Source organism: Elephantulus edwardii, unplaced genomic scaffold (assembly GCF_000299155.1).
Source record: "Elephantulus edwardii isolate Elephantulus edwardi_28Jun2011 unplaced genomic scaffold, EleEdw1.0 scaffold00054, whole genome shotgun sequence".
In the NCBI taxonomy this organism is placed as follows: domain Eukaryota; kingdom Metazoa; phylum Chordata; class Mammalia; order Macroscelidea; family Macroscelididae; genus Elephantulus; species Elephantulus edwardii.
Window position 1 is genome coordinate 11403280 of NW_006399804.1, and position 19188 is coordinate 11422467.

Consider the following 19188-nt stretch of genomic DNA (forward strand, 5'->3'; position numbering starts at 1 on the left):
CAATTTAGAACTAAATACAAAGGGAAAGGAATTTAAGTAGGTGGTTTTATATGAAACTCGGTCTGTGGAATATGATCTTGAAAAACTTAACACATATCCTTAATTCATGTTTAGAAAACCAACACGGTGCATATACCAGGTATGAAAAATGCTTTGCTCCTAACTTCCCATCTCTCTGTAGGTACAGACTTGAATAACACTCTTAAGCTGTTTTTTGCTTGACCCAGTCCCCTAACCCAGTATTTCAATGTTAATAGTAAATTGCTACCTACCATTTTTATTGCTACCAAACCAAAAAGAATCCATTGAAACTTTACATATCCAGTTTAAAAAGCTGATGGTGTTTGAAATGCAATTTAAGAAGAAGAGATAATGAGAATTACAAGTCAATGAAAGTAATGGTTCTTTCAACATTCCATTTACTGTCAGGTAAAGATGAAATAACTTAATACTTAAGATTTTTCAGCAATGTTTGTAAAACTAAGTGCTGGTCTTGTTTAACGCCCCTGCACTTTATTGAAAATTCACATGAAAAACATGATTGCTTAAGATGGGTTTCCTGAGCAAGACATGTCAATATAAATTCAATATCTCAGTATTACAGTGCATGCACTAGTTAGTCTCCTGGCCTTCTTCCCACCCCTCACCCCACTGGCATTTCAGAAAATTAATAGCTGTTCCTTCTCTTTTCAGCTGGCCTTAATAGATATTTATGTTCTAACTGTTGCATTTGAAAACTTGGGCTGTAGATTGTTCCCCTTCCTGCTAGCCTCAAACATTTTCATGCTCCCGGGGAGATTCTTTTCTAAGATGCATGTTTTCTCTAGATTTCGACTGAGAATCTTTATCCTCCTTTCTCTTGCCTGTTTAGAGGGGAGTGAAGGGTGAGCAGTGGGGAAACTGCTTTAAAGATGAACTTTTTGTGTACTGTTAATCCTGGAAGAATAATTGGAACCGAAGTTGCAGAGGGGATAGAATTCAGGAATAGTTAGTTGGCTCTTGCAAGGGTCCTCAGATTTGGTAGTGTGAGACAGGGGCTAACATTTGTTTGACTCTTGACCAAACCATCAGACAAAGGGGATTGTGCCACCAGTGAATGAAGCTGCCTTTGTGCCTTGTGTTGCCAGAACAGAGGAGTTTGGACCGAACTTTTGCTCCCTTCCCAGCTAACTGCACATAAGAGTCAGAGCTGCCAGCAGCCAGTTGTTTGTAGAGTTTGAAAATCATCCTTCAGAGCTAAACTGTGGAGGGCTTTCCAGATGCTATTGGAACATTCCACTCTCATGTCTGTCTGACTCACCTTCTTGGAGGAAAGGGGGGAACAAGGAAGGGTATGCTTAGCCACCATTGAGTTGCCAGGCTGGTTGAGCAAGTTAGCTCAGCACAAAGGACCCAGGGGGCGACAGGCATCTGGGTGCCTAGGACTGCCAGCTGCAGGCAGGCGCAGTCACCCCAGCTTTGAGCAGGTCTCTCACTATTCTTTGGTGCACTGAGCTCTGACTAGATTCCCTGGGCAGCCCTAGTAGGTAGCCAGTAGGGGTCACAGAAAGAGAGCAAATATAATTAGAGGAATATTTCTGCAGAAATTAAGAGGGCATGTTGTTCTGACATATCAAACTCTTATCTCCAAATCATCATCAGTGAACAAAAATTCAGAAGCAGGAAAGATTTAGGTGAAATGGCAGACTAAAGTCATAAAAATATAGACTGAGGAAGTGCAAACAATGAAGGACACAGCATCAGCAGTCTTTAAAGGCTTGGTCTTTGGATAGTTTGTGGGCATAACACACCATATAATCCTCATTTTGAAACAGAGTTTTCTATACCAAAATTTCCAGAGTTAAATAGACACCAGATTCATCCAGAAATTCATGTGGATTGAGAGAATAGATATACTAATCCTCATTCATTTCCTCACTTTAAGAAAAGCTCAGGTGATGAGAAATGAAAAGGCATGGGGAGGGAAAGTGGCTATGATTTCAGCTGTGCTTATAATGAAATGAGGAGTCAATGAGGCAGAGAGGAGGGGAGGGCTATTCCAGATGGCAGCAGCTGCAGACACCAAGAAGGCTTTTGCACTTTCCCAGGATGGGCAGTCTGATAGGGGTCAGCATCAGAGGGCCTGGACAAGAGCAAAAACTGATCGAAGGGCACTGTGCAGGGCCAGGGGGAGGTAAAACAATGCCAGAGAATGGGCAAGAGACAGAGACGTCCCAACCCCTTTAGAGATGGTCTTTCTTTCCTAGCTCCTATCTTTCCTCAGTGTCTAATTCGGAAGCCACATGCGGGAGGCTGATAAGAGAGCACTCCAGCCCAGGAGATAACAGTGTATTTATTGACTTCTGTCCCTGCCTTCCCCACTGCCCTCCTTTATCTTGTTTTCCACAGAGACTATCACATCCCCAGGCTTCAGACAGGTGTCCAGAAAGTGGCAGATACCTTTTCATCAGATTCTATTTCCATAATTGTTAATCTTCCAGTTTTTTTTTGCTGTTATAATTTGCAGAATTATAGATAGGCTTTTATGGCACAGAATAGAGAAATGGAATTCTAGTGAGATATTTGTAATCACAACTTAAGTAATAGCCTTAAGAGTATTCAGATGTCAACTCCCTTTGGGGGGTTTAGCAAAATTCTGGAAGTTAATTAGATACAACCCGCTAATGGATTGGCCAGTCCATTGAATATATTTTCATGCATCACATTGAGAAGATGGTGATGCTGGCTGTATTCAGTTTTATTTTAAATCACAGCTATGAGGGAGTGCTCTTGTTTATAACCGAATATTCTGACAGAGAAGAATTGACACATCTTAGCTTTGTCCATGCCATCTTTAATCAATCATTACTGTTTGAATTCAGGACAAGTCACTCGGCAGAGTGTCCTATTTTCTTATTTTTTGCCCCATCTTTTATAATCATCAACCATTTGCCACTTATATTATTATTATTAATGTTGTTATGCCTCTCAGATGTCATGGGTAGGACTGCTTATTAGAACAACTATAACAATAAAAAGGGGATTTTAGAAGCATGAGTAAAAACAAGAAGTAGTCTTTGAATTGTTCTGGATTGCACTAGAATTTTTAGTTTGCAAATATTTTAAAGAAATGATAGGAAATAAGCTGATGTGCAGATTGCCAACTACATTTGTTATTTTTAAAATAGGGTACATGATAAGAAATACCAAAACCCAAAATAAGTAGTTTGTCTTGCTAGAGGAAAGTGCTTTGATGTGTATTTGTGTATTTCTGAACAGGGATTTCCTGTTATGAAGATCTAAGGTCCTTAGCTAAAGAAAGAATGTGTTTGAGGAGCATTTGTCCTCATTGGATTTAATCCTCAATGTGGTGTTCCATTCTCCCCCCACCCCCAGGACATCCTAGATATTTCAATCAGCTCTCCACTGGATTGGATATGGTTGGGTTAGCAGCTGACTGGCTGACATCAACAGCAAATACTAACATGTAAGTAGCCAAAAGCATTTTTTTGTGTGTAATCCAGAGTAATTACTGGTGTGGTTTTGTGATCTTTAACTTCTGTGTTAAAATCTATTTTTATTGAGTAGCCCCTGCCAACTTAATAAAAGATCATCTTAAAATAAAAAAAAAATAACTTTCCTACAACTAAATCTGTTAAAATAAATTTAAAGGCAACATGGACTGACTATTTTGGCATTTGGATTTATAATTATGGAACCAGCTTTTGTCTTTTAAATTATATCACTCTAAGAGTTAAAAAATTTGTCCAATGTGATAAAAGACCCTTACACATTTTACCAATAATTTAAGCTCTCACTGTAGGAATATAGGGAGTCAAGCCAATGTTCTAAAAGACATACCCTTCTCTCAGGTGAATGTTACAATCATTTTCTTCATGAATGTAGTGCTAAAGGTAGGCATCGTTCTATAAAGATTGTAAATGGTGAACTAGTTCCTTTTGTTTCCATGCATATAATGTGGCCATTATTATATTTCAGGTTCACCTATGAAATTGCTCCAGTATTTGTGCTTTTAGAATATGTCACCCTAAAAAAAATGAGAGAGATCATTGGCTGGCCAGGGGGTGCTGGTGATGGAATATTTTCTCCTGGTATGTGATAATTCAACCTTTCTTTGTATTTTTCTTCTGATTTCCAGTGCCTCCATATGCACTTAAGAAAGATTAAATAGCTGGTCAATAGTTCTGCTTAAATAAGATACATGGTAATTAGAAGAGTGAGTGGGATCAAGTGCACGTGGCCATTGGACGTGCTAACAACCCCATGTTTACCTTTACTAACTTACGTTCATAAAGAGCAAAATCAGAGGAGACATGTACCTGGTAGTTGCGCTGTGATTCCATATGCATGGTGTGTGGATCCTGTGGAACAAAGGAATAAGTTAAATTGTAAATTGGGGGGAAATCACTCTGATGCTCTTTCTAGAATGAACAAGAAAGAAAAGGGTGCTGTAACTTAATACTTCTCAGTGTGAGGTGCATAACAAGGCAGATCTGTTTAAGAGAGCACATGCACCATCCACCCTTTCCCATAACAAGCAGAGAAGCTGACTGACACTGATTTTAAGGAGGGAAGAGAATGCCTCGGAAAGCAATTTCTTAGCACTAGAGAAGCGGGCCGTGATTTCTTCGAGTTCTCTCTTCTTTATCACTTCACTTAATCATGTCCACCTCACCTTGTGTCACCAACAGTTGCAGCCCAAGCTGCATTATTGACACCTTTTCCAGCCAACAATTAGCAGCCTGAAACAAAAAGCTCTGTCTGCCCTTGGGTCCCAGATCTGTGTGTGACCTTAGTTTGATGCAGAAAGAAATGTAAGATAGGAAGGCAGCAGAGAGGGCAAATCACTGACCCATGGCCGGGAAACCAGGTCTGCAGATCATCACCTAACAGGAGTTTCCCAGAGAAGGGAAAGGCTGCTCTCCCAGGGCTTAGGACACCGAGACTGGCCCCTAAGGAGAGGCCAGGACCACACTCTTCATTATGCCAGGTTTCTTAGTGTAGTTAGTAGCCTTCAAGTTGATTCTGGATCACAATGGCCCCATATCTACCAGAATAGAACTGTGCTTCAGAGAATTTGCAAGGCTGTAACATTTCCAGGAGATCACCAGGCCTTTCTTGGAGGCATCTGGGGATAGATCAGAATCATTAACCTTTCTTCTGTCGGTCCAGCTCTTAACCATTTGCACCATCCAGGAACCTATGCCAGTGTTAGCAAAGGCCAGGTTTTGATTCCACCCCCTCCCGTGCCCCCAGCAAACACACAAAGAGAAGATGAGGGCCAAAACCAAATCCCTCTGCCATTGACTCAGTTCTAACTCATCACAGCCCTATGAGGAGTCGTTGAGTGGATTCCAACTTGCCCTTGAGTCAATTCCATTTAGTCAGTTCCAAATGGCCATTGAATAAGTGACAATGAGTTAATGCCCTTGAGTCAATTCCAACTCATAATGAATGATGAGGAGAGCTTCCGCATCAGGCGTTCAAGGCTACTCTTTACAGAAGCAGACAGTCACATCTTTCTCTTGCCAGCAGTTGATAGGTTCGAGCTTCTGGCTTTTTGGTAGCAGCTGAGCAATTTAACCCTCATGCTACCGAGACTCCAGGATGACGAGGGAGGAAAAGAGGGGAAGAACAGTGGCCTCAAGCAGGGCTTTACTCAAGCAGGTTTGCCTATGAGCATAAAACGTTATGTTTTTATGGGGTTTCAGAAATATGGCAGAATTTTTCAGGAGCTGAAAGAAAATTTGCTAGTTAATAAAAGTAAGTTGGCCATACTGTTTTTACTTTCTGTTTTTGGTGATTGTTTTTGTTTTGTTTTTAAATCATTTAACACCAGTTGTGATGCATTCTCACTGGCCCTTATTTTGTATCCTAGGAAAGCTCTGGTGATCGGCTTTTGGCAGATCAGCCTCTGAAAGCTCTGTGGAGCTCAGTTTTATTCTGACACACACAGCCTCACCATGAGTCAAAACTGATTCAACAGCAACTGGTTTACTTTGTAGTGAATGTAGTGTTTTGTCTACCTTTAGAAAATCATCCCTTTAAGGGGGCTTTTTCATTCCTCCCTGGGAACTGACATTTTTCAGGTACGATTGGGTAGAGTTCAGAGATCAGCATCATTGCTGCCTTTTTTTATTCTTCTTTTCTCTTATACGGTTGTTGGCAGGATGGAGCTTCTCCTAAAGGGAATGGGAGCAGCCTGCCCTCTAACATGTTGGTTCGCAGGAATGGGAAGGAAACATTTGCACGTGTTGACCCCGAAAGCTTGACTACGGGGTTGTCAGGGCTATTGGCCTGGCTCCTCTGGTCACTCATATTGCTCCAGAAAAACATCGTCTTTGGTGTTTCTCTTAGGTCAACTGCAGCTATAGAGCTTGTCCCCTATCTGATGAGAAATTACCCAAGAGAGAAGACTCAAACTTGACCTTGGGGTCCCTAGCCCAGAGACCTAGAGTCTAGGTCCTCACTCTACGATAGGACTCACCGAGGTCATGCCATCGTGTAATTGCAAAGAGGGATGTGGGCAGCAGAAAAGGCCACTGCAAGGTTCCTGCTCTGTTTTTATAAGGCATCACAGAGGAAAGATGGGTCATAGCATGCTTACTTGCTGATGAATGCTTCTTTAGGTAACACCCAGCCTTGTTCTCAGAATAAACATCTTGAGATTTAAGGGGCAAGGATAGGAAGATATCACACAGCTTGTGTCCCTTGGGTCTAAAATTCTCATTCCCTGGGACTGAATGTGAAGAGTCAAACCTGTGATTAACTTAAATACACAGAGAGAAGTTTTCCTTACACTTTATCTATAACAAGCGGAGGCTTTGCCCATCTAGAAAATCCTTGGGAGCTCTTAGTAGAGCCCCAGGTCATGAAGGACATAAGGGGTTAAGCTTGGCTTAGTTGCCACTAACAGAGTTTTCTAATGTTCCAGAACTTGTTTTGGCATCGTCTGTAGAAGATTCTAGGGAATGAGCATGCAGACCACATGCATCTGTCCTCATACTGGGTTGCACAAAGCAATCTGCTATTTGCAGAGTCTCCGAGCCTCTTCTCTCAGGACTGCTGAGACCTTAGACAGAAGATTACCTGGATGAAGAAGGAACAGTGAGAAGACAGGGCTGGATGCTTCTTAGATAATTGCACAGTGTCATGCAATTTCTTCTTGTGCATCTTCCCTTAGTTCTTCTCCCTTGCTTCTGCCTCTTGCCTAATAACTCGAGCGTTGGTGTCAACCAGAGGAGCAGTTTGGCCTCTAGATGAAATCTGGAAATGTGTGCAGACATTTTTTATTGTCAGGATTTGTGATAGGGGTACCACTGGCATCTAGTGGGTAGAGATCAGGGGTTCAACTAAATGTTCTATAATGCACAGGGCATATACAACCTCCACAATAAATAATTGTCCAGCCCACTATCAGTGGTGTCAAGACGAGCCATCAGCTAGAGTGAAAATTCCTTTAAAAGCTGACCTCTTGTCCAACAACTTCCAACACAGCTAGCCTGTAGACAGGGTGTGCACTCAGAGCAGGCCTGACCTGGATTCTGCATGCCCTGTGTCTCTAGAGTCCAGAAGAGATAGGAATTGCCCTCATTCTAACTGATGATGGAGCCCTAGATCTGGGTGATCTCTATGCCAAGCAGGCTAATGAGGCAAAGGTCAGCGCTCTGCATGGTCCAGTCATCTTGGCACAGGGAGCCCTTCTGTCCACAGGCCCCAGAATGGAAAGGAGCTCCAAGCACCCACGTGATGGCAGGGCCTAGGGGTGTCCTCTTTGGGTCAGAGGAGGAGGTAGTCTCTGTACTCTGCTTCTTGGTCACATGCCTTCTATTTCAGCATCCTCATTTGCATGCACAGCAGTCTGCCCTTTACCTGGATAATAAAAACATCCCATTTCCCAGTGAAAGCTCACTTTCTGCTTGTCAAGTGTGAATGAAAGATCTTCAAGTATTGTATGAAATCTGGTAATTTTTGGGTGTCATTGGAAAAGTAGTTCAATGCTACTTAAATTCCCCTTAATTATGTGTTTTCCTATAATTACAAAATAAGATTTTGTTAACTATTACAATTACAGTTCAATGATGTCTTCAAGAGGGAAGAAGTCTTGGGGAATTAACAGAGGCATGTGATGAGAGGGGTTTGGATGTTTACCCTGCTCTCTAGAAGATTGTTGATTAACAACTCACCCCATTAATAGCAACTGATTTGTCTCAATCCAAGTACAAGACATTTCATGAGCTGAAATGAAAAGACCAGAATGTTTTCCCTCAAAAGGCAGAATCTTCATTCTGACTTGACAGCAATGAGAGAAAATGTATAATGAAGAGGGTCCCTAGTGGCAGAGTAGTTAAAGTATTTGGCTGCTAGTGCAAGAAATTGGGAGGAGAAAGATAAAGCCATGTTCTTCTGTAGAGATTTATAGTCTTGAAAACCCTATATGGCAGTACTTACTCTGCTTTAGAAAGAGCACTGGTGGCCTAGTGGTGAGAAATGATGATGTGAACTCAAAAGCAGATGATTTGAGTTCACTAGCTGGTCTATGGGAGGATGATTGGCAGTCTCCCATGCAGTTTACTGCTTCTGAAAGCCTGTTGGAGGTTCAGCTACGAGTCAGTTCATAACAGCATATAACAACCATATATTGGTTCTGACTCGATGGCACATAACAACAGCAACTCTGTCCTATAGGGACGCTATCAGATGGATTTGACTTCACAGCAGTGTGTGAGTTGGATTTGACTTCACAGCAGTGTGTTTGGGGTTTTGGGTTAATGCCTGCCTAATGATCACTCTTGAAGCCTAGGAAGGAAGACAAAAATGCCCGTGTTCTTAAAAGTCTCCTTTTTTTTTAAAAAAAAATTGAGATTTTAATGAAAGTTTATAGAGAACTTGGATTTCCATCAAGAAATCAGTTTCTCTTAATGAAGTGGTGGTCTTGGAGGCATAGATAGTGTTTGTGCTCCGGATGAGCCCTGTGCCTTCGTTGGCTCAGCTAGATCTGGAGAAGAGGCTCCATCAGTAGGAATGAGGACTGGTGCTTGCGTGTGGAATGACGCTGGGAATGAACAGGAAAAGTCACTGCACTGCTGTGCTCTTTAGGTGGCGCCATTTCCAACATGTATGCCATGCTGATTGCCCGCTACAAGATGTTCCCAGAAGTCAAGGAGAAGGGGATGGCGGCCGTCCCCAGGCTTGTGGCCTTCACATCTGAGCATGTACGTATCTCTGTGCTTCCCAAGTGTAAGGCTATGTTCTGTAAACCGTGGTTTGAAGGAAAGCTGTCTGGACATGCTTTATCCCTGAAGGCTCTTTTTCTGGAGTACAACATCCTGGGAGACAAACTGGAGGGTACCAAGGGGTGGCCTTCTTGTCTCTTTAGAATTTAGAAAGACACTGAAAGCAGAATGTGTTCAACAACTGAAATGCCTGCCCTTCACTCCTCTGTAACAGCAAATGCTGGGGAGAGGGGAGGAGGGAGGGCAGAGCAACTATGCACTATTTTAAGTCATTGTCTCTCTGCCTCCCTTAACTGAAAGCTCCAGAGGATCTTGTGGGTATGATCATTCTGTTTGATAATTTAGCTAACTGTTCTTAATGCCCTGAAATATTTAGTGTTACACTTTGGCTGACTTGAACAGAGTTCGCATCATTGTTTGTAAATGGCGCTGGGGTTTTCTGATCTCTAGACCAGATCTGAGTCAGCATGGCCTCCAGGCTGATGGCCAGAGAGGAGGCTGGAGACTCTGATCTTCCTTGTTGAACTCCGGGGCTTAGACTTTACTTCCCTTCAATGAATATAGGAGTCCATGCTCTTCTCCTTATCAGTACCCAAAACAGAACCAAACACACTGCCCTCAAATGGATTCTGATTCATGATGATGCCCCATTGGGTTTCTGAGGTTACCAGTTCCAAAGAGCAAGAGGTTACTCCATCTTTCTCCCTGAAAGAGCTGGTTCAAAGTACCTACCTGCCCATCACTTAACCTATTACATAAAAAATCAGGCCTTCATCCTGTTCATGCAGATTGAGTGGCCAGGTAACCAACCAGCTTTCTCTCACACTCAAGGGCAAAGGACCCAGCCACACAAAGCCATGCAAAAGCTGTATGTGCAGAATCTCTGTCCCAAAATCTCCTGCCACATTCTGCCTACAGCCACCCAGAGAGATGTTAGATAAGGAGATGGAACCATAGGTGTTGGATAAAAGCATTTCCTGCCTGCAAATCATGCATGACGTTATTCCTCACAACCTTTGCCTCAAAGCAGCCTATTATCATTGTTATGTACCACCGAGTCAGAATTGACTCTTAGCTGATTTACCAGTGGGTTTTCAGAGACACTTACTCTCATTGGAGGAGTTTGCCCATCTCAAAAGCCCAGTGACTGCTGGGGAAATTGGAGAAGGGGAGAAGAAGAACCTATAAGGAAACAAGGGGCTCCTTTGAGATGGTCATCCATGATTTTCACCACATTAGTGATCAATGAGCATAAAATAAGTTAACCCTTAGTAATCAAAGAGGTGGTAAAACCCATGTGAAGCTGTTCACCATAGATTAGTAAGGAAGCAACAAGTAAACCCAGTTTTACTGTGTTTATTGAGCAATCTATACCTGCCTACTACTTCTACCATCTTAGAACTTTTCATGTCCAACTTCTCCAAGGGTATTAACACATGATATAGTTTCTGTTTTATTTTAGTTATACTTATTCTGAAGTAGATTTCTATCTCTCTGAAATTAAGTGTGATTGGAATCTCAGTTTCAAGAAACCCAGATGTTATTAGCTTTGCCTTTTGACTTCAATGCTCTTTCCACTATCTGAAATAAAACCACTGCCCCGTGCTCTCTGTTAGGCAGCACTCTTATGTTCTGCATGAACATTCAGGCTCAAACTTGATAGAGCATGGCCTTAGTCATACCTTGAAAGCCTGGGCTATGTGGTCTGAGGATAATTTTAATATGCCTTATTTCCTTTCTGTTGCAAACTTGAAATCTATTTATTTCTAAAGGAGAGAAGGTGATTCAGCTATAAAACAACCAATTAATTCAATTCTCCTTCCTTTATCCTTCATTTCTATCTATGCACATAATTAAGAAAATGCATTTGAATTATGAACATTTTCTAAAATATCTACTGGTTCTAACTATAGGCTTATCATTTTTGACAGATGAACTCTTATTCTAATAATAGTTCTGATTCCTATTAGTTTCCAAAAATACTTCAAGTATATGTAAGCTCAACTATGAGTCGCAGGCAACTCGATGGCACATGACAACAACAGTTCTCAGAGCAGCATTGTAGGAAGGTGGAATGAAGACGGTTAGCAGCATTTTGAAAATAAATGAACTGAGTTCAGGGTTTGCCAGACAGAAGTCTCATGATCAGGTCAGGTAGAGCCAAGGTCAAGGAGTCCTTGACAATGCCGATGGTGGAGTGCTGCACTATTTTATTTTTTTTTATTATTATTAAATTTTATTAGTTTCAATGAACATTCACGGGGATTCTGGGCTTTCACTCCTTCATTGCCGCACCATTCTCTCCACCCTCCTCCCCAGTTTGTTCTTCTTCCCCGCCATCCGAATGTCTGTTTTAATTGTCCAATTGCCACAGTGCTTGTCAAAGTCAGTTCTGATTAATCTCCTTTGTCGGTGTGTCCTTTGCCATTCCCTATCACTCCTCCCTGAGAGAGACTTCACCCTGATTCCTAAGGAAAAGGGGATAGCGTATTCTCTTAGCTACTTCCTGCTGAAAAGGGACGCTGTGGGTTTCAGGGTGAAGATCTTCTCTCACTACTCTAAAGGGCCCCTTTGGCAGTAGGAAACACATAGACTATTATGGAGATTGATTTTGGAATTTAGATGCACTCTTATTGATTGTGTTTGGCTGTACATGTTCATATCCTTGAAGATGTATCATGGGGGTGTTGCAACCTAGAAGACACAAATTTAACTAACAAGTTATAAGTACATGAGTCAAAAATTATGGAAAAGTAAAAGAAAGATTCTTTCATTGTTTTACAAAATATCCCAGTCACAAAAGGGCAAATATTACATGATGCCACTGTTGTAGAATGGGACTGTCCTTGGGGTTGGGGAGAGACTGAGTAAGATGGGTTCCATAATGTATACTGCACTGAAACAGAGGAGGGAGAAAACTGTTTAAAAGAGATATATAAGTAGGTATTTCTGTCATCACAGGAGTCTAGAGCAAGGGCTAAATGGTGGAGTGCTGCACTATTAACTGAAAGTTGATCTGCCTCTAAAAGTTCACAGACTTGAAAAATTATGGAGAAGTTCTGCCCTGTACAGATGTTTCTCCATGAGTTGGAATCAATTCGGTGGCAACTAACAACATAGCCTTGATCAAAGCTGGTTTCCTGACCCTAGACTGCTGGCCATACCTAACCCCAATCACTCCTGCAGAAATAAGAGGAAAAGATCCAAAAAAGCAACTTTGTAGGCCACAGCTTGTCAATTAATTTAACAGATACTTTCCTAGATCATATTCTTATGAGTTTAATATGAACTGAATAACTAAACAAATAGTAATAATAACCAACCGTGTTGCCATGGAGGCAGTTCCAACTCATGGGAACCCCAGTGCTACAGAGTAGAATTATGTGGACTGTTAGAAGAACAAACAGGTTTGTCCTGGAGAGGGTGAAACCAGGCTGTTCCTTGGAGGCAAGATTGTGAAGCTCCATCTGACATACACTGGGCATGTTGCAGGGAAGGACCAGTCCTTGGAGAGGGACTTCATGCTTGGAAGGGTGGAGGGACAGCGCAGGAAAGGAAGACCCTCAATGAAATGGATTGATTTAGTGACTGGGGTAATGAAGGTAGGTGTGTCAGAGAAATAAGGTTGGCTCAAGATAAAGCAGCACTCAGAGCTGTTGTACACAGGGTCACTATGAGTCGCAAGCAACTCAACAGCACATAACAACAACAGGATTTCCTTGGCTGTGATCTTTACAGAAGTGGCTCACTAGACCTTTCATCCATGGAGCTGGTGGGTGAGTTTGAACCTTAGGTTAGTAGTTAAACTGTTTGCACCCCTCAGGTATCACTTTAGTGTAAAGATGATGGGAAATTGATAGCTGACCCCCTCCAATGAAAAAAATAAGAAGATTCTCATTAAGACCCAAGATTGAGCTGGGGAAGAAGGCTTTCAGGGACTATCTTAGGCTTCTTTTTTATTTCAGTTTCTTTGAAGAGTTGATTCAAGCTATTCTGGACAGATGAACTCTTAAAATTGAATCCTGTCCTTGAAGCTCCAGATGAAGAGGAAATGCAATCTCATTTCCGGTTCTTTTGGGGCTCTAGACCGTAGGGACCATTGACATCATTTAGTGCCCTTCCTGCCTCAGGCCAGACCTCATATTCCCTTGGTTCTCCTCCACTCAGAAATAGACCTCTACAGGCTAAAGGAAACTCTCAAGTTATTTTCCAATGTCATTTCTCCAGATGGAATTATTTTGATGCTAACATAAAGATTTCCTTCCTCAGCTCCTTGTCCTGCAAGGAGAAAGTGTTGGGGGGGAGCTACTGTGTGGATCCTGTGAGGAGAGGAGGGGCCACTGGCTAAAGTAGAGCTACTCCTTCTCACCTTTCTGAGGTTTCCAAGACCCAAGACTTGAAGATTCCAAACGCATGGCTGTCGAGTCGATGCTGACTCATAGCGAGCCTCCTTCAGATTTCTGAGGCCGTGGATCTTTACAAGAGGAGATAGCCCATCTTTCTCTCACAAAACAGCGGATGGATTTGAACCACCAACCTTTCAGTTACCAGTCCTATCCATTAGACACTACACCAGTAGGGCTCCTTAACATTTACTTCAGCACATAGGAAACCAAAATCCAAACTCCTTGCTAATGAGTTGATCCTGATGTTTAGCAATTCTGTGTCACAGAGTAGGAGTGTCCAGTGAGGTTCTCTTCACTGTAATCTTTGTGGAAGCAGATCAGCAAGCCTTTCTTTTCAGTGTTGCTGAGTCAATCTGGTTCCACGTAAATGTCTGGTAACTTCAAAACCAACAAGAAGCTTGTTTTATAGATGAAGTAACCAAGCCCCAGCAGGAGATGTTTTGCCCGAGGTTTCATGGCCAATCAATGGCAGAGCCAGATATGAATCCTCACTTTCCCAACAATTCCAACCCTGCTTTTCAGACACCTTCTTTAGATGACCTGAACACTGCTTGGTAACTGGCTTATCTAAAGTCACTTGTAGCATCTTTTCTCAAATCCTTTGTTGCATGTTAGGGATAATAGAAGTTCCTCATCTACTAAACCAAGTCAAGTTGCAATCTTTTCTTCTGTTCTCTTGTTGGTATGTGCCATCAAGTCACCTGCGTACAACAGCCCTAAAGCCTGCTCTATCCCATGCCAATCTTACTGTCTCCGACATGCCCAGTCACTGAATGAATCCACCTCATTGAGGGTCTTCCTCTCCTGCACTATCCCTCCAACCTCCCAAGCATGACATCCCTCTCCAAGGACTGGTCCCACCTTGCAACGTGTCCAAAGTATGTGAGACAAAGCTTCAGAGTCCTTGCCTCCATGGAGCAGCCTGGCTTTACCCTCTCCATGATGAACTTGTTTGTTCTCATAGCAGTTCATGGTATATTTAATATTCTTCTCCAACATCACAGTTCAAAGACATCAACTCTCCTTCTAGCATCCCTAGTTATTGTCCAGCTCTCTGATGCATAGCAAGTGATTGTAAAGACCATGGCCTGTATCAGGTGCACCTTAGTCTCCAGATTAACATAGTTGCTCTTCAGTACTTTGTAGAGGTCTCCGACAGCAGACATTCCCAATGTAATTCATCTTTTAATTTCCTGGCTGCTGATAGCAAGAGTGTTGATTGTAGAGCCAAGCAAACTGATGCTGCTAACAATATCAATCTCTTCAACATCTATCATGATGTTGCCAGTTTGCCCAGTGGTGAGAATCTTTGTTTTCTTGGTGTTTAGCTTCAGTCCATATTGAAGGCTGCAGTCCTTGACTTTCTACAGCATGTGCTTCAGGTCCTCCTCAGTTTCAGCAAGCAGGGTTTTATCTTCTGCATAACACAGATTACTGATGAGTCTTCCTCCAATCCTGATGCCACATTCCTCCTCATAGAGCCCAGCCTCCTGGATAATCTGTTCCACATACCTTAACATGTGCAAAGCCCTGCTTGTTGTTGTTAGATGTCATTGAGTAGACTATGACTCATAGTAACCCAGTGAACAATAGATCTGAACCTTGCCCTACCCTTCACCATCCTCATGATTTTTGACATGTTCAAGTTCACTGTGCTAGTCATTGTGTCAAGCCATCTTGCAGAGGGTCTTCTTCTCTTTCTCTCAACTCCCGCCTTTCCCAGCATGATGTCTCTCTCCAAGGACTGGCTCCCCCTGAAAACATGCCCAAAGTAAGTGAGACAAAATGTCACCATTCTTGCCTCTAAGGAACACATAACACCAAAGAAGTATTGATTGAAAAAGTCACAGCCCTAGAGATGGAAATGACATTGACAGACTCTTCTAGTCTCCTGGTATCCAACCATAAACTTTGCATATTTACATAGGATGCAAGAGAGAATCATCTTCCGTTTTCCAGGAGCCCCTTCGCCCTGGCTCTGGTGTACCCCATTCTGTCTCCCCATCTCCATTCTGGCCACTATCTCACACTAAATTTTACTTAGCTGATGATGAAGGAACACAATTGTATTTTTTTTCTCTTTATTCAGATTGGCTGTTTTCTTACAAAACTTGAAAAAGGACAAAATCAAACAAATACTGTTTTAAACAAATGAAAGTATTGGTAGACTGCATTAAAGGTTAAAACAACAACAACAACAACAAAACCCATCCCCACTGCTGTCTAGTCACTTCCAATTCACAGAGACTCCATCAGGTTTCAGAGACTATACATCTTATTGGGAGGAGACAGCCTCAGCTTGCTCCCTTGGAACAGCTGGTGAGTTCGAATTGTCCACCTTTTGGTTAGCAGCCTAACATGCAAAACTCTTTGTCTCTGGTCCCTTTGAACTGCATTGCTTTTGTTGTTATTAGGTGCTGTCAAATTGAGTACCACTCATAGCAAACCCATAAACAACAGATATGAACCCTGTCCTATCCTGTGCCATTCTCACACTTCCTGACACACTAGAGCCCTTTGCTATGGTAACTGTAAATCCTTTTGGTTGAGGGTCTTCCTCTCTTTTGCCAGCCAGCCACCTTTCCAAGCATGATGTCCCTTTCAGAATAGCCTCTCCTAGCAACATGCCCAAAGTATGTGAGATGAAGCTTCACCATCTTTCCTTCCAACGACCACTCTGGCTTCACCTTCTCCAAGACGTATCTGCTTATTGTTTTGGCTGTCCATAAAATGTCCAGTACTCTCCTCCAAAACCACAGCTCAAAGGCATCAATTCTTCTGTTATCTTTATTCATTGTCCAGCTTTCAGATGCCTAACAAGTGATTGAAAAGATGATAATGTAAATTGGGCTCACCTTCATCCTCGAACTAATATTATTCCTCATAATTTGGAGAGGTCCCTGACTGCATATTTTCCCAATGCAGTACATCTCCCGATCTCCAGACTGCTCATGTTAAGTGTATTGAATGTGGACCTAAGTAAATGAAGTCATTGACAGTTTCAATCTCTTTTCCATCTCTCATGATGTTGTCTATCAGTCCAGTGGTGAGAATTTTTGTTTTCTTGAATGTTGGGATGCAATCCATATTGAAGGCTGCAGTGTTTGATCTTCTGCAGCAAATGTTTCAAGTCCTCCTCACTTTCAGCAAGGAAGGTCGTGTCATCTGCACTCTGAATGTCATTGATGAGTTGTCCTCCAATCCTGATGCCACATTCATTAGAAGTAAGTTATTTCAGCTCATTCATTTCAGTGAGTTGAAAGAAGAGGTGACGTGTAAGCTATGAGTAACATCCAAAGTTGTTTTCTTCTGAAAAAGTATAGACTCAAAGAATCTCCAAGTTGGGAGAAGTCTTAAAAGCCTGTCTGGCCTATTTTGTGCCGGAACTCCATCATTTTCCCTATGCATTTCAGTGACAGAAATGCTTGACAGAAATAACTTTGATTAGTTTCTGATCCTTTCTTGAGAAATATTGGAGGAAACTAGGATCCCAGCTTAATAATTCAGTTCTGCAGCTCTGAATCCTTTGAAAGCCCAAACTATGAGCTTAATTCTATATTTATCTTAATTCCTTATGTGACACAAGCTTTTTGAGAAATAGCTTCAATAAAACAGCATAATCTCATCTAGGGAAAATGTTCATATTCCTAACAGGCACTGGAAACTTTCCATCATGTTGTCGTAACTAACTCTTTTCATTCTTCACATGCCAGCATGACTCACATCCATGTTCCCCTGAGGTCAGTCACCAGTATCCTACAGAGTCTCCTCACAGCTCCTGTCCACTCTTTGGGGCAATAATTGTCATAATTGCTTTAGAAAAATGATTTTTAGATAGCAATACAATTTGATAGTGTTTCAATTTTAAAGGAAACCTCTTCATGTTCAAAGAAAATCACAGTGACCTGAGCTGCTCAGAGAAAGGGCAGCTCCCTTCTAATGTAAAATGCTCTCCGTTGGGCAGGCATTTAGCTGACAGAAAGAGCTGACAGTAAGGGAAATCGGGTCATGAACTCAGCTTACCTTTAACATTTCACACCCCTTTTCTAGGATGGTGCAGACATTTAACACAATACACAGTTGAAGATTGGCATCCACCGAGAGGTTCCTCAGGAAAAAAGAAAGCTTGATTGTCTACTTCTAAAAATCAGGCACTAAAAATTTGTAGGACACAGTTCTAATCTGACACAATGGGCCACCAGGTTGGAGTTGACTCCATGGTAACTCGCTGGTTACTGGCCCAGTGTCCATGTTCTTACCTCCTTTCCTCTTCCTCTCACTTCCGTAGTATTATGTCCTTTACTCAGCCTCTTCAAAGTCTGCTCTCAGGAAGGAGCCATGCAAAGGTTTATGTAATAGGTAAAATGTTAAGTGTTACCTCCACTGAGGGTATTTCTATTATAGTGAGAGAACAAGGAATGGGGCAGCAGAACACAGGTCCAGCCAGTGGAGAATAACATCATACCTATTTCCACTCTTTATTCCTCCCCTTTTCCTATTCCTTTCCTTCTTTCTGAACTTTCTTCTCTCAGTACTTACAGTGTCTCAGGCATCAGGAAGACACCATACAACAGAACAGCCCAATTCTTGCTCTCATGGAGCACATGGTGGGGGGAGAAAGGGAGGAAAGAGGTGTGTACAGGGGACAGACAGCTTTCCAGAGTCCCCGAGATCACATTCCTCATCCAGTGATTGGCTCTCTCTCACTCCAAGTATCAAATTAGCAGAGACCCAATTGAGTTACTTTCTTCAGCTTCATGGTTAAGCCCACAATTTGGGTATTAGCTCTATATGATGACCGACTTCTCTACCAACTCCCAAATGAAATAATGCCTATTTTATTTCTTCCTCATCAGTACAATAGAGATATAACACCTAGTTTACATAGGTGTCAGGATGATGAAGTCAGATCACACATATACATGTTAGGAGGGTGAACTCAGATCATACATGTAAATTGTACACTATTGTTCTGGCAACTGATGAGTGCTCAACAAATGGCAGCTAACATCGCCGTTACTGTGAGTCACGTGTTGGTTCTTCCAGGACTTTCTGTGGTACAATGGGTTCAGCAGTGGTCTGCTAACTGAAAGGTCGTGATCACAGGCCAAAAGAGAAAAAGGAAGCAATTCTGTTGCCATGTTTACAGCCTTGGGAACCGTAAGGCAGTTTTACTCTGCCCTAGGATTTGGTATCGACTCAACAGTAGTAGTTTTTTATGGGCAGTGAAAACAGTTTGCACTTGATTATTTACCAATTTACCTAGGGAGATCTGATGGCCTAGTGGTAAGGAGGTGAGCTGCCAGCCTGAAAGCAGAGGGTTCAAATACACTACTCCATGGGAAAAAGATTGGCAGTCTCTTCCCATGCAATTAACTGTCTCTGAAAACATGATGAAGATTCAGTTTGGGGTTGGTTCTGACTCCACAGTACATAGCAACATTTACCTGACTGTTGGCAGTTTTAATCCACTCAGTGACCCAAGGTCCTGTGAGCTGCTTCCATAAAGATTCTCAGAAGAACTCATTGAATCTGAGTCAGCACCA

General features: G+C 42.2%; 1 protein-coding gene across 1 annotated transcript in view; it reads left to right on the forward strand.

Annotated features, from left to right (window-relative positions):
- Positions 1 to 19188, forward strand: part of GAD2 (glutamate decarboxylase 2 (pancreatic islets and brain, 65kDa)) — a 114892-nt gene that overhangs the window by 3405 nt on the left and 92299 nt on the right. The window contains exons 5-7 of the mRNA XM_006887066.1: positions 3376 to 3466; positions 3979 to 4091; positions 9100 to 9215. Coding sequence (XP_006887128.1) covers positions 3376 to 3466; positions 3979 to 4091; positions 9100 to 9215 — 320 coding nt within the window. The remainder of the gene's footprint in view (positions 1 to 3375; positions 3467 to 3978; positions 4092 to 9099; positions 9216 to 19188) is intronic.